Genomic DNA, 18,348 nt, shown 5'->3' on the forward strand with positions numbered 1-18,348 from the left:
GGGCTCCGGTGTCCTGTGAGGCCGAGAGACGGCAGGAACATGGAGAGACCCTGCATTTGTTATCCCGTGTCTGGAGTTTAGGAGAGGCTGCTGGTCTGTAACCTTGCACGTGCAGGGAACATGGACAAACTGTCAATGATTTAAGGTCTGGAAGCCAGCAGGATAGCTACAGAAGAACATGAAAAGTAAGCCATCACTATCGCTTTATACCATAAGGGAGGGAACACTACACCCTCTCTGATTGCTGCTGACCTTGGCTAGGACCGTGTAAGCAAACAAAGGACACTATTACTTTCTTACACACACTTTTCCTGTGAGCCGTGCGGAACCAGGGGTGTATTACCAACTCAGATGCCCACCGACTCCTGCCTCACATCAGCGAGACCACCATCCTAAACCGCTCTGGCAGCCAGCATCTTGGGAAAAGCCTTATTATCTTATCCTAGTGTTTGAACTGAAAGGAAATACGTTTGTCAAAAGAAAAACAGGAAGCTCTTCTTTACAGAAGAGTTTAGCTGGTCCATGTGGAAAGAATAATAAAATGAGAAAAAGCACCATCTCGCAGCTTCCAGTACAACCGTTTCTTCAGACAGAGGCCACTAGGGGCCAGACACCCTGGGCAAAAGATCGATGAGAACAGGGTGCGCATAGGACCCTAAAAGTCACCCGACACACGACCCGCTAATTCTGAGGTGGAAAACGGACCTTTGCAATGAAGAAATATGGCAAACTCCCATGTTACCCACGTGACCGAACTGCCCGGCAGCAAGCCTAGACCACCCAGACACTGTTTCCACACTGATCTGATCCTATAAGAAGGATACAATGTTACATATGAAGTGCACTTGCCAGAAATGTTGGAGCAGACCAGCAAACAAATGCAGAATGGGGCGCCCGCCACAAGGCCATTGGCCTGGACTCTTTCCATACATTGATGCCAGGACAAAAAAAAAAGAAAGAAAAAAAAAAAAAAAGGCAGGACTCTCTAGGTTAAAAGAGACTAAAACAAGCATAACTTACTCAATGCCACATGTGCCCTTTGATTGGATCCTGGGTGGAAAGAAATAAAAAATGAATTAATTAATGAAAGACCTTTTTTAGCAACTGAAAAAGTTTGAATCTAGACTATGCATTAAGGAAAACTGTGGAATTATTAATGTTATTAGGTGTGATGATGGTATTGGGATTATGTGGGATCTCATGGTGTCTGGAACTCGCTGAAAAATGCACACCTATTTAATACAAAAAATTATACCTGGTATGTATTTATACTTGTCTATTTTATCCAAAAAACTCTCTGAAATCTTGCCACGTTAATAGGTATATCTATGACCATTTTTATGATCATGTCATGGTTCTGTTGGAGAATTACTTTATACCTTTGGAAGTAATAGTTAAGTGCAAAAATATTATTTAGAAATCTGATTTAGGAGAACTTCACTTGGTTTGAGAAGTAGGGTGAGAAGCTGCTATTGGAAAATCTTTGTATTGTTTTGTTTTTCTTTCTTAAAAAAAATAAAGAATGTGTACATTCTAACCCCAAATCCGTATGAGAAAGTAGCTTCTTAGGTTAAATTTAACTTGTGAGGGAAAATGCAAAACCAGCTAGTTACTATAACTGAGCAACTTTTGTGTCAAGGGTCTCCAAGTTACAAATAGTTCTAATTGTAGCAATATATCCTTCGGAGGGTCTTTTCAGGTCAACCAGAGAGGCAGAGCGGATCATGCCTGAGAAAAGGGAAGTGGAAAACTTGAGAATTTTTACAGGCTTCGTTTTTCCTTCTCCTGGGAAAGTTATTTAGTGACCTAGTCACTAAAGCAGGCCCGGCGTTCTACTTAATTCAGTGAGCGATCAAGCAGAGCGTGTCTTGTTTTCACGTCCTGCGCTGGATCGGGGTGTCCAGACTCCAGCAATTTAACTGTTTCCTTTGTTCCCGCATACTTTTCTCTCCAGATTCTGAGCAGTATTTCCCTGTGACTGTGGTTTTAGGATGTGGGTAGCCTGGAGCGTGAGTTCAACACAGGTGGAGAGTTTGGGGGTAATCCCTCATCAGGCAGATCAGTTGTAGGGTTCGCCCAGGGGAGAGGGAAGGGGGTGGGCAGGGCAGGGCAGGGGAGGGAGATCTGAACAGCGACATTCTAGTGGTCCCGTAAAGAGCTTGGCTGTACAAACCGATAGTTAATGGGTACTTGCACCCTCTGCCAAGCGCTGTGCCGGGCACTGGGGGGATGACGAGGACCGTGCAGCGTCTGCCTCTATCATTCCGTTCCCTCCAGGGGAATTTCAGTCATGGCGTTTGGAGGGTCACAGGGGAAGGCTGGCTGCTTCGTCATCGCAGGCTGTGGTCCTTGGCTGGTCTCCCACCCGTCTCCCTCTTTGTTCCTTCTTTCCAGCAACAGTTTGTAGGCCTAGCCGCTGCGACCCAGGACATCACTGAGGGGCCGTCGAAGTCGGTGGGTTCGGGCACCAGACGCTTCAGGCTGGAATGTTTCCCAGTCAAAGGTTCACAGCGCGCCTGATCGTCCTTTGTCTCTGAAATGGGGCTGCGAACATAATAAAGCCCCTAAGGGCGGCAGGTGGCTTCTTCTGAGCAGTTTCTCTCTGCAACTGTCCCTCGGGCCAGCCCTTTTATTTGCATTTATGTATAACTGTGTCACCGCTCAGGAGGAGGGAGGAGAGAGCAGAAAGCACATCTAGTATTTTCCAGGCAGGCTGAGCCTCACCCCACACCCGAAATGCCCTGAGGGGTGGAGTCGCACCCCCGGAGCAGATGCGTCCTTCTGTAAAAATCAGTGTTCCTCAGCGAAAAGGAAAAACTAACAAGCCCATAGTACTCTCCTCGTCAAAATACATGAGGGGGTTTAAAAGGGAAACAGTATTTCCAAAAATTCCCACTCACAGGAAAAGCAAGTTTCTAAGTCTCCGAATAGACTGTTTTGTACCCGAATCAGAGAACGTTGTAACGAGGCTCCGTGGAAAAATTTCCATGGAATAACAAGTCACTAGGTCTAATTTTTCCAAAAACGGGTTCAGGGAAGTCTTTGCTCATTCTCTGTGACTTGTGCATTATTGGATAATCATTGGGCCTTCAGAAGAGGCCAAATGGTCTATCTGGTTTTGGAAAAGTTCACTTGGTTCAAGAACTGTTACATCTGCTGTCCTTGCTTTCAAAAGAAAAGGGAAGAAAAGAAAACGAATGTACATTCTGACCCCAAATCAGTATGAGAAAGTAGGCTCTCAGACCCAATTAGCCTTCATTTCTCTCCCACTTAACTTATTTTCAGAGCGTTATCTCAAGGGAAGAGGCACCAGTGTTAAAAATAACAGGAAAAAAGACTCCTTGTAATGCTAATCTCTAGTGGAACAGTGTCTTGGAGCAACAGCATGGCCGTGGGTGACATGTCCATCCAGACTACAAAGCAAAGGCAGAAGAAAAGCACTTTCAGGGGTTTTATGGAATAACTCAACCAGCAAGGAAAGACATTTTGATTACTTGCGGCCATTGAGTTATGAGTCTCATTTTGTGTCCCTACTTCATTGGAAATGTAGTAGAAGTGGAAAAATCTCGGAGGAATGAGAAAACAGGAGGGTTTGCCTCTCAAAGTCTAGTTTCGAGGAAAAGAAATCATGGATTTCTATAATTAACCTGCGCAGAAGAAGCCTGTGGAGGAAGCCTGGAGACGTGGCCTGGAGGATGGGGTGTGCCCTCGGCGAGTGTTGGTGTCCACGGAGGACCCAGCAGCAGGGCTGGCTGGGTAGCACTTAGACGGCACGGGGGCTTTCAGAATAGTTTCCAACGCTGTGTTCTTTGATTCCACGGGTCCCCAGCTCCTCCCACAGTGCCTGGCACACGGTATATATTTAGTATATATTTATTACATAGACCCCCCACCCCCACCCACGTAGTCAATATATCTCTTAGCATCTTTATCCACATGGGATAGCTGGGTCGCTAGGGTCAAAGTGATCATGAAGACCCCTCATGTACTATAAACAAACTAAATGGCCCTCAGTATTTATTATTGAACTACACATATTAAGAGAAATTTATTCATTAAAATGTTTCATTAAGATATAGCCAGGCCCAGGACGGCTGGGTCAGCGGGTGAGACGCGTGTCCCTCTGCTTCTGGCCTCCTCCAGGAAGTTCTTTGTCAGGCCGCAGTGGCGAGGGCCCTGCCTCTATCCCCCTCGGCTACTCATCCGACTGCAGCACGGGGTCTTGTTATTATCCGCTAACTGCACTGCCCGCCTGCAGGCTGGAGCACTCACTCCGGTCGCCGGTTGTACGAAGTTACTGACAACACACAGCCCTTCCATTACAAGGGAAATTGTGAGAAGGGTCTTCGAGAGGGACAGTTTCAGAAATGAGGGATCTGCTCCGTGCCTTCTTCTGCTGACGATGAACAGAAGCTAGAGGTTCACCGGTCCTTCCCAACCACATGGCCGTGGGAGGCTCTGTGCGGGTGGCGGGGGAGCTGGCCTTCCCTGGCCCTGGTGGCGCTCAGTCCCGCCCCCAGGCCGCCCGCACTGACGCCCCTAAACGAACCCAGCAGACGTTCACTGTTCTCTCCCTCCACTCTTTATTATTGTGATTTAAAAAAGAAGACACAGAAAGTGCAATTAAAGTCCTTGATTACATACTTTTATTATAGACATGTTACTATATAAATTATAATAAATCCATTATTGATGACAGTGGGGTTAGTCCACTCAGTTCTAGGCTCATCCGTCCATGTGGCCAACTTCTACCAGAGATGCTTTCTCACGGGGAAATCAACAAGAATGTCCCGGTTTCCCAAGGATCCGGCCTGCTCTCCCGTTGCTGTGACCCAGAGAGAGAATTCTGCGCAGGGGACAACGCAGCCATTCCAAGGTGACTTACATCTTTTCACGTGATTGTAATATCAATTACCCTATAACTGGGAGGGAAAAAAAAAAATCCTCAGGAACCTTACTTCTTGTCAGATTTCCCACAGGGGTGAGCATGGCACAGTTTCTTTTCCTTTTCTGCAATTATTTTCCAATTAATTTGTTCCTGGCCCAGTTTGCCTTTATTCACTTCTGGAGCCATGGCATCACACCCAAATGAGTTTCCTCTTTCTATTGTTAGACACATTTTCTCAAAAGATATTAAAACTTTCTGCTTCCTTTTTATTCAGTTTTGCGGGTGAAGCAATGTAGTCAGACTTGCCTCGGAGAGGCCTCTTGGGTTACAAAGTCGAGTGGGAGTCGGTGGGCGGGAGCCGGGGAAGCTTTGGCGGTTGTGGGAGACGGTGTCGGAGGTGATAATTTTTGCCTGCCATTGGCTTACCCGTGGATGTCACACGGAGTAACTGGTCCGTAGTCATCATCGTCACCAGGGCAAACACACGGTACTAGAAACCACTGATGGAGTTCTCACTGTGTGCTAAGGGCTTACACGGATCATCTTTAACCCTCGTTACAGTCCGGGGACAGGGTTTTATCAACCTGCGTGATACACGAAGGAGAGGACTCCAACATCTGAGTCAGTTGCACGACATCATTCACCTTGGAAGCAGCAGAGACTGCCCGCGGCCTCAGCCCTCCCGCACTGTGTCTGGGCTTCCCGAACGGTGGTCTGCGCCCAGCAGCATCAGCATCGTGTGGGAAATGGTTAGAAACGCAAATGCTTGAGCTGCCCCAGACCTCCGGAATCAGAAATTCCGGGAGTAGGGCCCAGCAGTCCATTTGGGTTTGTTTGTTTTAAATGGGCCCTCTGGGCGATTCTGATGGGTGCTGAAATGCTAGCACAGGCTTCGTAGGCACGGAGGCAACCCAGCTGTGATTAGGGAACGGGGAAGCCTGGCTGGACAATGACTTGAGGAACTCTGGTGGCCTGGCTGGGCCATTTGGCTTCCTGCTTCTCAGAAGGAGGGCTAAGGACTCCCATGCTTCCAGAGGGCCTCAAGATCTCCAGGGGCTGGGCGGTTGGCATTTCTCTGAGGTCCCCTAAACAGCTGGCATCTGAGCTCACCCTCCAATTCCTGCCCCTGCCCCATACAAAACCACTCACACGTTCCTGGTGACAACAGGAAACAGTAGCACTGGGAGATGGAGGCCCAGCTGTGTCCCAGTCAAAGCGCCCCGCCTGACTCTCCAAAGGCAGCCCGGCGTGCCCGTGGGCTCCAGCCCACATCCAGGGACAATGCTGGCACTGAGCTATGTATTTGTGCCAGAGTCCTACGGCTGCCGTAACCAGTGATCACAGATTCAGGGACCTTTTCTTATCTTACAGATTGATTATCTCGAAGTTCCAACACGGGTTTTATTGAGCTAAAACTAAGGTGCTAGCTGCATGGTGTTCCTTCCTGGGGGCTCCAGGGGAGGATCGGTTCCCTGGCCTTTTCTGGCATTTCGGGGCTGCCTGCACCCCTTGGCTCCTGGCCCCTTTCCCCCTCTGCAAAACCAACAAGGTGCATCTCTGACCCTCCCTCCCTCCGACCACAGCCAGGGCGAGTTCTGCATTAAGGACCGAGTGATCCCATAGGGCACACCCTGATAACCCAGGTGCTCCCCCTAGCTCTGGGGCCTTAACTCAATCACATCTGCAGAGGCCCTTTGGCCACGGAAAGTAACATACTGACAGTTTCTGAGATTATGGCATGGACATCTTTAGGGGCCGTTATTCTGCCTACCAGCGTCTTCCCTTGTAGCCTCGGACGACAATCTCTTTCAGAGGCTCTAACAGCAAATTTCAAGAGATAAGAACAAGGAGAGAAAATGCATTAGTTGTCAATTAGAGAGATATGTAAAGCCGTTTCCTTGATTCCAAGGTCATTTATTGAAATACACAGCCCTGCTTTGAACACAATATCTTTGAGAGGAAAGGAAGCACTATTCTATTACACGTATCCAAACTTATAAAATACATCCAGAGTTCAGAAACAACACGATGGGATGGGAATGTGTCTCAGAATCAGAGGGATGGGTAATAATACCATCTAGCCTTTCTTTGCCTTCTCCCTACCTCACTGGTCTCCACAAAGTGCTATTATGAACTAGGCAAGAGGGGAAACTCAGGCTCTTAGAGGCTCCGGGACTAGACCTGAAGTCTCTCAAATAGGTGCCGGGACCTGAAGCCCAGCCTTTGACCTGACCCCAGAGTCTATGTTATCAGGCAGAGCTGCCCAAGAGGTGAGCGGGTTAGTCTTCCCAGAAAAAAAGTTACTTCCTCGGGGGTGGCCAAGCCTTGGGCCACGGGCCGCTGGGGAAACCGAAGGGTGATTACCAGGACTGGGAGTTCGTTTATATGTTAAGCTTTGTTGGAAGCCCGAAAGCATAATGCGTATTTGTACGTTCAGATGTGTCCAGGTGCCGATGGGTTTAATATGCAGTTTCCTTTGCTAACCTACGGCCCTGAAGGCAGCATCCTGACCTTTCCTTTTCAAAACTAATGGATACTGAAAGTAAACTTCGGTAGGCGCCAGCGGTGTAAATAGATGTCACGCATGGATAACGCCCTCCCCTCCAAAATGGCCTGCTCCTTCTGGAGGAAGTTGGGGACCATCCTCCGCCCTCCTTTCCTTCCACTTGGACGCCGGGAGAGCCAGCAGGCAGAAGCGGACCGCTGCTGGGATTTCTATGGCTCTCCGTCCTCTCTCCTCCCAGAGGCGCAGGGGGCATCTTCCGGTGCCTTCTGGCTTCTTCTCATCTCTGCCTCCGCTGGCCACGGCTCAGGACCCCCAGGAAGATAACCGGGGGGCAGGTTGGGAGGAGCAAGACTTTGGGGTGGCCTGGAGATGTCCACCGGAGCGCTCGCTTTGCCTCCAGCGTTGCGGAGAGAAAGGGGCCCCAATGGGGCCTGTCTGGTGAACGCAGTCGCTTTCAGAGGGTCCAGAGGAGCAGCACCTGGGAGCTGGTCAGAAATGCAGATTCTCGGGCGGGCGGCGCCCACCCATCATTGCTAATGCACCCGCGGCTTGGCCTGAACTGATTACGGCCGATGGGACCAGAGGGGACTGCCGGACCCCAGGGCCCTCGCCGCAGACTCCCTGCGGGGCGGGGTGCGAGTCCCGGGAGCTGGCAGGCAGGGCGTCCTCTCCGGGGCCCTTGAAAGGGAAGCGGGGGCCTTTGGAGGGTCCGCGGGCCGGTCCACGCGGACCGACGCCGGGCTGCGCAGCCAGCGGGCCAGCCGCTCCGGGTCGTGAGCGGCTGCAAACAGGAACTGAGCTGTGACCCAGCAGAAGCCGTGCAGCGGAGCTAAAAAAAGACGTCGAGGAGAGGGAGGAAGGCGAGACCGTGGGCAGGCGGCAGGGCGGCCTGGGGAGGCGGCGGAACGAGGGGCCCGGGGCGGGCCGCGGGCGCCTGCTGCGGGGGCTCCGCGCGCTCCGGGCGCTGCCTCGGCCCCCAGCTGCCGCAGGTCGCAGGCTCTGCCCCGTTCTCCCCTTCCCAGACAGCAGCGGCCCCTCTTCTGCAGCCCCAGGGCTGCCTGTGCGGCCTTAACACGTGTCTTTTCCTTGCATTGTCTTCAAGGATCCCCCAGCCCCTTTTCTTGCTGCTTTCAAGGAGGGAGAGAAAACCAAACCATTCGAACAAGCGAAGAAGACAAAGGCAGACGAAAAGGAAATGAAAAGTTCTCGCTGTAGGTCTCCCTCATGCGCTGCAGCACAAATGAGCGAAACGAAAACGCCTAAAATGAACAGGCTTTCCGTCAGGTGAATTCACAGCAAGACGGTTCTGCCTCTTGGGGCTTCTCTTTTTCCCCTAAATACGCAGGGGAAAGTGTCCTGTTATTTAAAAACAACTTAGGAATGCTCACTTTATATATTAAATAGGTTGGTAATTGTAATAATCGTAACTAATACTTTTGAGCTATTCCTATGTTCCAAGCAATGTTCAAAGTATTTCACATTTAAAAAAATATATATTTTTTAAAAATTTATTTACTTATTTATTTGTAGAGAGAGGGGAAAGGAGAAAGAGAGGGAGAGAAGCATCACTGTGTGGTTGCCTCTCACTCACGCCCCCAACTGGGGACCTGACGTGCAACCTAGTCATGTGCTCCGACTGGGAATCGAACCAGCGACACTTGGTTCGCAGGCTGACGTTCAGTCCACTGAGCCACAGCAGCCAGGATGTATTTCACGTTTTTAAAGTTTTTTCATGTCCGTTCCACAGAAACTAGACTATTCAGCTCTTTTGTTCTGCGCTGTATCTGGGGACTCGGGCCTGGAATTGTACTTGGTGACCACTCCGCACTCAGCCAATACTTGATGACTGAATCCAAGTGGATCTTCACAAACCCTCGGGTGGGGGTGCTCCTCCACCCCTCGCGCAAGCCCTCCTGCGTGAAGACGGAGAGTCATGTTGTGATGTCCATGCACGGCTCACTATCAGCAAGCTTCTGCGGAGACAGACAGACCTCCAGGCTCGGTCTTACAAATGTTTTGAGCTCTGTTATGGGAGGAATGTTGATGCTCCGACTTCTCACAATCTGAAGGTTTTTATTCTTTTGAAGAGGCATCCTTCATTCACTCAGAAAATACCTACTGAGCACTTAGGCCTGCATCACACTGTTCTTGGTGCAGAGGATAGAGCACCGGACGCCGAAATGCTGCAGCTGCCCCCACAGAGAGAGAGAGAGAGAGAAACACACGACATAATCTCAGGCAGAGACGAGTGCACGAAGACACTAACAAAGGTGATGTGACAGGACGTAACGGGGAGTAATGTGTCAATTTATATCTGGGGACAGGGGAGGCTGAGGAGGTGACATCTGAGTCAAGGCCTCGATGACGGGAAAGGGTCAGGGCTGCAAAGGGCAGAGCGTCGTGGGTGGAAGGAGCAGCAAGTGCCAAGGTCCTGGGGTGGAACTCTGCTTGTCCTGTTCCAGGGGCGTTAGGAAGGAAGCAAGGCTGGCAGGGGGGGCAGAGGACAGCGGTGGGAGATGAAACGAGAGGTGCCCGGGTGACCCCTGAAAAGTGAGCCTGCCATAAGAACTACAGTTAGGTGACAGCCTCTAGCAAGAGCTCCTGGGGGATCAGCTTGTGTTCAACCTGAGGACACCCGCTTCCTGGGCAGCCGCAACCGATGACGGGACATTGTGGGGAGACGCAGGAGCGGTCTTTGCTGCCCAGCCTCCGGGTGGACGGGCCTAGACAGCCCGGGATTGGTTCTCCAGGAAAACAGAACCAATAGGCAGTGCACCTGTATCCCTAAGTATTTATTCCGGTAAACACATAGGTGTATGTAAATACATAGATAAGCTTTATTCTAAGGCACCGGCTCAGGTGATTACGGAGCCTGAAACGTCCTTTGACCTGCCGCCTGCAAGCTGGAGAGCTAGCAAACCTGGTGGTGTAGAGTCCACTCCGGTCCGGAGGCAATTCTTTCTCCTCCTGTCTGTTCCGTGTGTCCCTCCCCAACGGAAGGGGGCCCAGCCTGGTGGGGGGAGGGCGGCTGCTTTACTCAGTCCACCAGCACAGAGGCTGGTCTCTTCTAGAAGCACCCGCCTGCGCCCCCAGAAATGATGTTTCACCAGGTACCCGGGCACTCCGTGGCCCCGTCAAGGTGACCATAAAATGAACCATCCTAAGCACTGGTCTCCGAGGCGCTTCCTTCCCGCGTGTCTGGCCTGCGTGGCCGCCCGGAGGCGTGGCTGCCTGACGCCTTCTGGCCCTGCGCTTCTGCAGTATTCACAGGTGTGCCCACCAAGCACACGCCTGCAGTTCTAATTACGCCTGGCCTGTGTCTCCCGGGGGAGCCACGCCCACGGGGATCCTGGGAGTGGTCCGAGAAAGCAGGTGAGAGAGTGGGGGCTGGGCGCTGGGGTGGGGTTAGCGTTACCTGAGCAGAGATGTGGCATTGTGTCCCCAAGAAGGAAGAATAAATGGGTTCAGGAGCCAAGGGACAGAAGTAGAAGTACGCCACTTATTATCACTCCTAATGACCCACTGGGGACTTGGTCTTCCCTTTCCTGGACCCAAGGGAATGTACTCTTTCTGTGGACACAGAAAGGGTCCCGGTGAACTACAAGCCATGGCTCCCACCAGGGCACTTTGGACTCCTTGTGTTCAGGGACCCGCAGGCAAGACAGGGAGTCCCTAACCCGGCAGGGGGATCGACCCTGATTAGCAGCAGAAGTGGGGCCCTCTGTCCCCTGTCCCGTCTCCTTCCATTTTCTCTCCCGCCCCGCTCGCTCTCCTGCAGCCCCACCGGGCTCCTTGCTGTTTTGTGAACACACAAGTCACCGCCAGGCTTGGGGACTTTCTCCTGGCTTTCTGTAGAGAGGTGAGACCAGCAGAGGGACCTCAAATGGGAGGTGGAGGGTGGGGCATATTCTGGATCAAACTACCCTCATTCGTGTCGAGTGGAGTGCTGCGCTGTCCCTTTAACTTTAATTCCCACCACAAGCCTCCTCGTTTAGGAATTTCTCATCAAGTTTTGCCTCTTACACGCTGATGAATGACCGATAAGAAACTATGTAAGGGATGGAGAGAGGAGGCTGAGGCTTCCTGGAGAATTGACCACGACTGCTAATAACAGCAAACGTTTTTGAGAGATTGTGAAATTCAAAGCCATGGACACGCTTTATATCATTTACCCTCAGACAACCTCTAAGGTGCCACTATCATCTCCGTTTCCCACATGGAGAAACAGAGGCTCAGAATGTGAAGTAATTTGCCCAGGTCCTGCCTCTCATCCGTGGCCAGTTTTTAACACAGCTCTTTCTGTGGCTAAAAGCCTGTATTATTTTCTCAACAGGTTACTTCCCTTTATGAGAAAGATCCTGATGACTGCCATCCGTTCATTTATCCATTAATTTCATCACACACTGAGTGTTTATTACGTTTCGGGTCCTGACCTGAGTTGGCTGGTTCAGGGTGAGCACACAGGCAGGGTCCTGGCGCCCACGGAGCGTGTCATCCAATAGCGCGGTAGGACTGCGCCCCAGAGGACTTCGGGTCTCGGATGGGAGCAGACCCAGCGGGGTTGACCCTGGACTTCTGCAAAGAGACTAACCAAGGTCATCTTTGACCTAGACCTCAGCATCTCCAGTATATGCGTAAAATCTGGGTTAAAGCATGAGCCTGTAGCCTCACTGATCGTCAAACGGGTACGGTAATTACAGGTTTCTTGCCAAGTGGTTGTGATCTCAAAGAGAAAACGTGTGAATGCTCTTGGCAAACTGAAAAATACTCAATATGGAGAAAACGTTTAACAATTTTTTCACCTTTAAAAAATTCAGGCATAATTCATATATAACATTTTATTAGACGTAGGTGTACAAAATAATGATCCTATATTTTGTATATATTGCAAAATGATCACCACCAGGTTTTCTTTATATTAAAAGTCAAACATAAAATTCGAACACAAACTGGAGAGAATAGTACAATAAACACCCAAATGCCCATAAACGAGCTTCAACAATGATCAACACCTGGCCAACTGGGTTTCATTTCTAACCAACCCCCACATCACCCAGTTTGGGAAGCAAATTCTTGAGAGCATATATATTTATCCATATACATTGCAATTCGTATATCTCAAAGGCTCTTTTTAAAAAACCATAAATAACACTATCACTCTTAAAGAAAAACTGAAAATAAAATCGACAGTACTTCCTTAATTTTATCGAATATCATAATTTGCATCAGGGGTCATATTTCCCTGATCGTCCTAAAAATGTTGAGATCAGTAGGTTTGAATCGGTGTTAAATAAGGTTCCTACGTGGCAGGTGGCTGAGATGCTTTTCATCTGCACGTTTCCGCCGTCCTGTGTTTGCTTCCATTTCGCATTGTCCCCTGAAGAAGCCGGACTCTGTAGACCCGCGGCTCTCAGACCGCCGTGCGCTCCCGCGTGGTCAGTCACCCGGAGGACGCGCGCACGGCCCGTCCAGGGGACTCCGACCGCGAGGTGCGTTTCTGACACGCTCCCCGGCGCTGCTGCCGCTCTGGGAGGGGCCCCGCTTTGCAAGTCCCTGTCTTCACGTCCCAGGGCCTGGATTCCTCTAACCGTATCCCTTGGTGACATGGCCTTCAACGCGGCCGCCTTCCATGTCCAAGTTCAGGGAAGCTTATTTAAAATCGCCAACAGTGCGGCGTGACGGTTAACACTCACGGCCCGAAGCTTTCCGTTAGACAGCGAGCCCCGCTGCGGCGGGGTCTAAGTCTCATGTTTTGACTCCTTTGCCATGTGACCTTGGGCAAGTCACTTAATTGCTCTGTGTACCCAAGACGACAGGGTCGTTGTGGGGATCACAAGAGTTTTCAAAAAGCGAAGGGCTTTCCCGGCACGGCGCCTGGCACAGAGCAAATGCTAAGTAAACTTGGTGACAATGCTTTCGACCCAGAAATAGTCACGGGGCGCGGCACCCGTGGAAGGCCAGGAGTTTTGCAGGGTTCCGTCCCGTCGTTACGTCGGCGGGGCCCGGGAGGAGCGCAGCTACAAGGAGAGCCGCGGAGGGAGGCGGAGCGAAGGTGCGAAGTCACGTCCCAGGAGAGTCGGCCCGCGGCGCGGCCCCTTTAAGGAGGACGGGGCACGTGACCCGCAAGGTCACGTGGCCGGCGGGACAAGATGGCCGCGCCCGCGCTGGGGTCGCCCGGGGGCCGCCGCGCCGCGCTCGCTCTAGCCGTGCTGCTGCCGCTGCTGGCGCCGCCGGGCGGGGCGGCGGGCGCGGGCTCGTGCGGCTGCGGCGCCCCCCAGCGGCGCGGGGTCCCCGGCAGCTCGGCGGCCGCGCACCGGTACTCGCGGGAGGCGAACGCGCCGGGCCCGGGCCCCGGACCGCGGCCGCCCGCGCCCGCGCAGGTGCGCTCTCGGTCCCCGCGGCGGGGAGGGGGGCCCGCGCTGCCGCAGCGTCGCCCTGCGCCAGGCCGGGGGTGGCGGGGGGGCGCGTGACGGTGCCAGCCGCACCCCAGGGGTCGCGCGCCGGCCGCGGCGGTGGGAGGACGGGCCCTCCCGGGTCCCCGGGCCCCGGCCCCGCACGCCTGGCCGTGGGGCGCGGCGTCACCCTGAGCCCTGGGGGCTGTGCCGGCCGGACCGCGGCCCCCGGTGTCGCCTCTCACCTTCCATTCCTCCCCCGGCCCCCGCCCGCTAAGAGCGGTCGCGCGGATGACCACCGCCCTCCATGCAAAGTAACCGCGTGAGAAGTTGGAGGGAAATTACTTAGGTGATTATTAGTCAGAAGTTTACGACACCGTTCGCTGAAGTTCCTGCTTTTAACGCGGACGAGCGATGGCGCCCCCGCGACCCCCGCAGGGTTAGCGACCGCCGGGCTCGGAAGGCACGCGGTGGGGCTTTCACCAGGATCCGCGTCTGCGACACCGTCCCTGCGCCTCGGTGGCCTCTGGCCGGGGACCGCGCTTCCGGTGGCACGGGCGCGTCCCGCCGTCCTGGGTCCCTGGCGCTGCAGCACAGCGCTCCGGGGACGGCAGGTGCTTTCTCACGGCCACCGACGGTCGCGCCCCCGTGCTGCACGTGTTAGGGGCCGGCAGGTGGACATGGCCTTGACGACGATTAAGTCCTTCCCATCGGCCAGGGCCTTCGCGCGTCGGCCAGGCGCGGCAGCAGCTTCCGGACCGGGACGGGGCGCGGGCCCTCGGGCCCCTGCAGGAGCGCTCCCTCCCGCCCCCCTGCTCCCCCTTCCCTCTCGGGCGCTCTGGGCCGACCCCCCTTCCTTCCCCAGGAGCACGGCCTGACTCTGAGCTCCCAGTTCATGGCGGGCCCTGGTCTGCAGTGTGTCCCCGACTGGGCGGGGAGGGTGCTGGGAGCACGGCGGTAATCTTGCGTCTCAGGTGTAGTGTCAGCAGGGTGGTAGCTTCTCCTTGTTCTCCGTCCTGCGTAATTATTGGCCTTTAAAGTGTTTCTTCCCGTCCCTCGGAGGATGACCGCTTGTGTGGCTACTGAGTGTGCGTTGCCACAACTGATTTCAGTTCCCCTCTCGCGTGCATGGTGCCTAGGAACCGACTTCTCCCTCCTGAAGAAGCCCTGTGTCTGTTAGCCTTGGGACTAAGAGCGTGGCTGGCTTTTTTTTTTTTTTTTTTTTTTTAAATTTAAGATTTTGTTTATTTTTAGAGAAAGGGGAACGGAGGAGCAATCACTGTGTGGTTGCTCCTCGCACGCCCCCAACTGGGGACCTGGCTGACAACCCAGGCCTGTGCCCTGACTGGGAATCGAACCGGAGACCCTTTGGTTCACAGGCCGGCGTTCAGTCCACTGAGCCACACCCGCTAGGGCACGGTTGTCTTATTTGCATGTACACATTGGTCTGTCTCAAAATTTCGTCTAGAATCTTCTGGCCAGTACTGAACATTCCTCATTTAAGTGCTCCAGCTTCCTATTGGTTCCGCATTTGTCAGATACACACTTTCCCTCCCTTTAGGGAGGTCCGGTGTCCCGGCTGGGTACTGCGTGGGTCATCTCTCGCTGGTTCTTGCGCTCACTTTCTGTGCTGTTTGCAGGCATCTCCAGCAGTTAGTGGATTAGTGGTTGCTGAGAACACAGCACAGAGCCTTCGAGGACTTGGAACCCAATGCTCGTGTCTGAAGTGGCCTTGTAATCTAGAGCTGATTTCACGGGCGGCACTTCTTTACTTCTGTTTTCCTTGGTTTCGGTTATTTTGTTCACGTGCATGTGACATGGGTCTAATTCTGCCCCAGTCATTTTCCCTAAATTCGGAAAGTGCAGAATCGGGACAGGCGTGTGGCTGTATTGATTGCCCCCTTTCTTTCTTTCTTTTTTTTAAAGTCTTTTTTTACAGCAGGTCTTTAGGTTCAGACAAAATTGAAAGGAAAGGAAAGAAATTTCCCCATGCACCCCGTCCCCGCCCATGCACAGCCTCCACATTATCAGCATGCCTTACCAGGAGGGTCCGTGTTACCACTGATGTACCTATATGGGTACATCGTAATGACCCAAAGTCCGTGGTTTCCTTTAGGGTTTACTCTTGATGTTTTACATTCTGTGGGTCTGCACAATGTATATCCGCCATTACGGTGTCATACAAAGTCTCTTCTTTGCCCTGAAAGTCTTCTGTGATCCAGCTATCTACCCCACCGCCCCTCCCCACTGGCAGCGACAGGTGGGTCCTTCTGTCCGCAGTTTTGCCTTTTCCAGAAGGGTGTGTAATTGGAATCACACAGCAGGCAGCCTTTTCACATGGGTTCCTTTCACTCAGTAATATGCACTTGAGGTTCCTCCGAGTCTTTTCCTACCTCGTCAGCCCCTTCCTTTTTAGGGCCGAATAATATTCCACTGTCTGGATGGGCCACAGTTGACTCATTCACTTATTGAAAGCGTCTTGTGCCTAAGTTTTGCCGAGCATGAATGAAGCGTCTGTAAACAGTCATACGCAGGTTTCTGTGTGGACGCGAGTTTTCAGTTCCTGAGGGTAAATGCCAAGGAGCCTGAGTGCTGGACCAAGTGGCAAGAGCAAGCTTAATTTGTTAAGAGACTGCTAAATTGACTTCCAACGCGGCTTTGCATTTTGCCGTCCTGCTAGCAACATAGGAGAGCTCCCGCTGCTCCACGCCTGGCTAGCCTTTGGGGTTGGCGCAGGTGTGAAATGGTAAGCCATTGTTTTAATCTGCATTCATTTTGGTTGACATGATGTGGAGGTTCTTTGCCATCTGTAAAGTGAGGTGTTTATTAAGGTCCTTGGCCCTTTTTAAAATTGGATCGCTTGTTATTATTGAGTTTTAAGAGTTCTTTGTATGTATTGGATAACACTCCGTTATCAGATGTCTCTTCTGCACATATTTTTCCCCCAGCCTGTGACTTGTCTTCTCTTTCTCTTGACATTGTCTTTGGGAGAGAAGTCTTAGATTTTAATGAAGTCCAGCTTAGCAGTTTCTTCCACGGATGGTGCCTTAGATGTTTTATCTGAAAAATCATCATACCCAGAGTCATCTAGGTTTTCTCCTGTGTTATCCCGCAGGGATTTTACAGTTCTGTGTTGTGTAGTTAGGCCTGTGGTCCGTATTGAGGTAACTTCTGTGAGGGGTGTAAGGTCTGGGCCTCGGTTCCCCTTTTCGCATACGATGTCCGGTTATTCCAGCACCGTTTGTTGAAGTGACGTTGTATGGCCTGTGCTTTTTCTGCCAAAGATCAGCTGACTGTACTTATGTGGGGCTGTTTCTGGGTCCTCCGCTCTGCCACTGATCTATTGGTCTGTTCTTTCTCCGATACCACACTGTTTTGGCTCCTGCAGTTATGGTAAGTCTTGAAGTTGGGGAGCATGACTCCCCCGACTTTCTTTGTCTTCTTCAGTATTGTGTTGGCTCTTCTGGGTCTTTCGCCTCCATATAAACTTCAGAATCAGTGTGTTGATCACTGTAAAGTAACTTCCTGGAATTTTGATAGGGGTTGTCTTGAATTTATTTTTTCTTTGTTTTCTATTTCCTTAGTTAATTCAACAGATGCTTATTTGGTACACATGTAAGTGTCCAGTCCTGGGCATAAAGGCAACAGAAAGACCGCTGCCCTGCCCTCAAGGCATTCACCCTCTGGGAGATGTGTGTCCCCCCCCGCCCCCCCATACATGGAAGCCTCACTTTTCTCTGGTGGCGATACCGTAGGAGGAGCGTGTACAGGAGCACTTGGGCAGGAAGAAAGGATTCATTTCTTCCCAGACCCATCAGGAAGTGCCTCAGAGAAAAGGCTGCCTTTGAGCCAGGCCTTGGAGGAGAGAGACATCCTCCGTAGCAGGGGTGGCCGAGCAGGCCGAAGGGCCTTCCGAGGAGACCGGGTGGGCACAAAGCAGGCCCAGTGTGCCCTCGGCGACGGAAGCGGGCGTGGTTTTGGAGGGTGTGTGAGTGAGAGAGAGAGATCTGTCACACTTTTAAATGTAACACTTTTCAGGTGTGTGTTTGTAGATTAATTTATTGAATGAGCCCTTGGCAAGAGGAGGAGCACAGAGAAGTAAACCACACTGGGCTTTACCCTCCAGAAGTTGACAGATTCCCGGGAAAGTTAGGGCAGTGAAAGTCGCCTGGGAAACAATGTAGCTACTTTAGAAGTTTAATTACCTTCCCACTGGATGAAAAATACACAGTTCTCATTGAGAAGAGGATCCTAACCGCTTGCTCCGGTTGGTTATTTTGTGACGAGGTATCAGAATGTTTTCACCGCCTTGTTTTCAGAACAGTCATTCGAAAAGAATTGAGAATCACGGGTGACGTGGTGACTGTGTTTGGGTGAGTTCCGTCTGGATGTCGTGGCTCGTGTGTCACGGTGCCCTTGAACACCGCTTCTCCCAGGAAACCCTCCCCCGGGAAGAAGGACTAGCACCGCCCTCCTGCAGGGTCCCTAGCATTGCGTTGCCGTTTGTGGGTGACTTGAGCCTGGCCTCCGAGCATCGGGTGTGCAGCTGAGCGCTTCCACGC

General features: G+C 52.1%; 1 protein-coding gene across 8 annotated transcripts in view; it reads left to right on the forward strand.

Annotated features, from left to right (window-relative positions):
* The first annotated feature begins 13,537 nt into the window (after positions 1–13,537).
* Positions 13,538–18,348, forward strand: part of SUMF1 (sulfatase modifying factor 1) — a 152,236-nt gene continuing 147,425 nt past the window's right edge. For all 8 annotated transcript variants that reach the window (XM_090284868.1, XM_090284869.1, XM_090284867.1 and 5 more), the window contains exon 1: positions 13,538–13,774. In XM_090284868.1, coding sequence (XP_090140994.1) covers positions 13,544–13,774 — 231 coding nt within the window. In that variant the 5' untranslated portion in view covers positions 13,538–13,543. The remainder of the gene's footprint in view (positions 13,775–18,348) is intronic.

This window comes from Furipterus horrens, unplaced genomic scaffold (assembly GCF_987537825.1).
Source record: "Furipterus horrens unplaced genomic scaffold, mFurHor1.1.pri manual_scaffold_7, whole genome shotgun sequence".
Lineage (NCBI taxonomy): Eukaryota > Metazoa > Chordata > Mammalia > Chiroptera > Furipteridae > Furipterus > Furipterus horrens.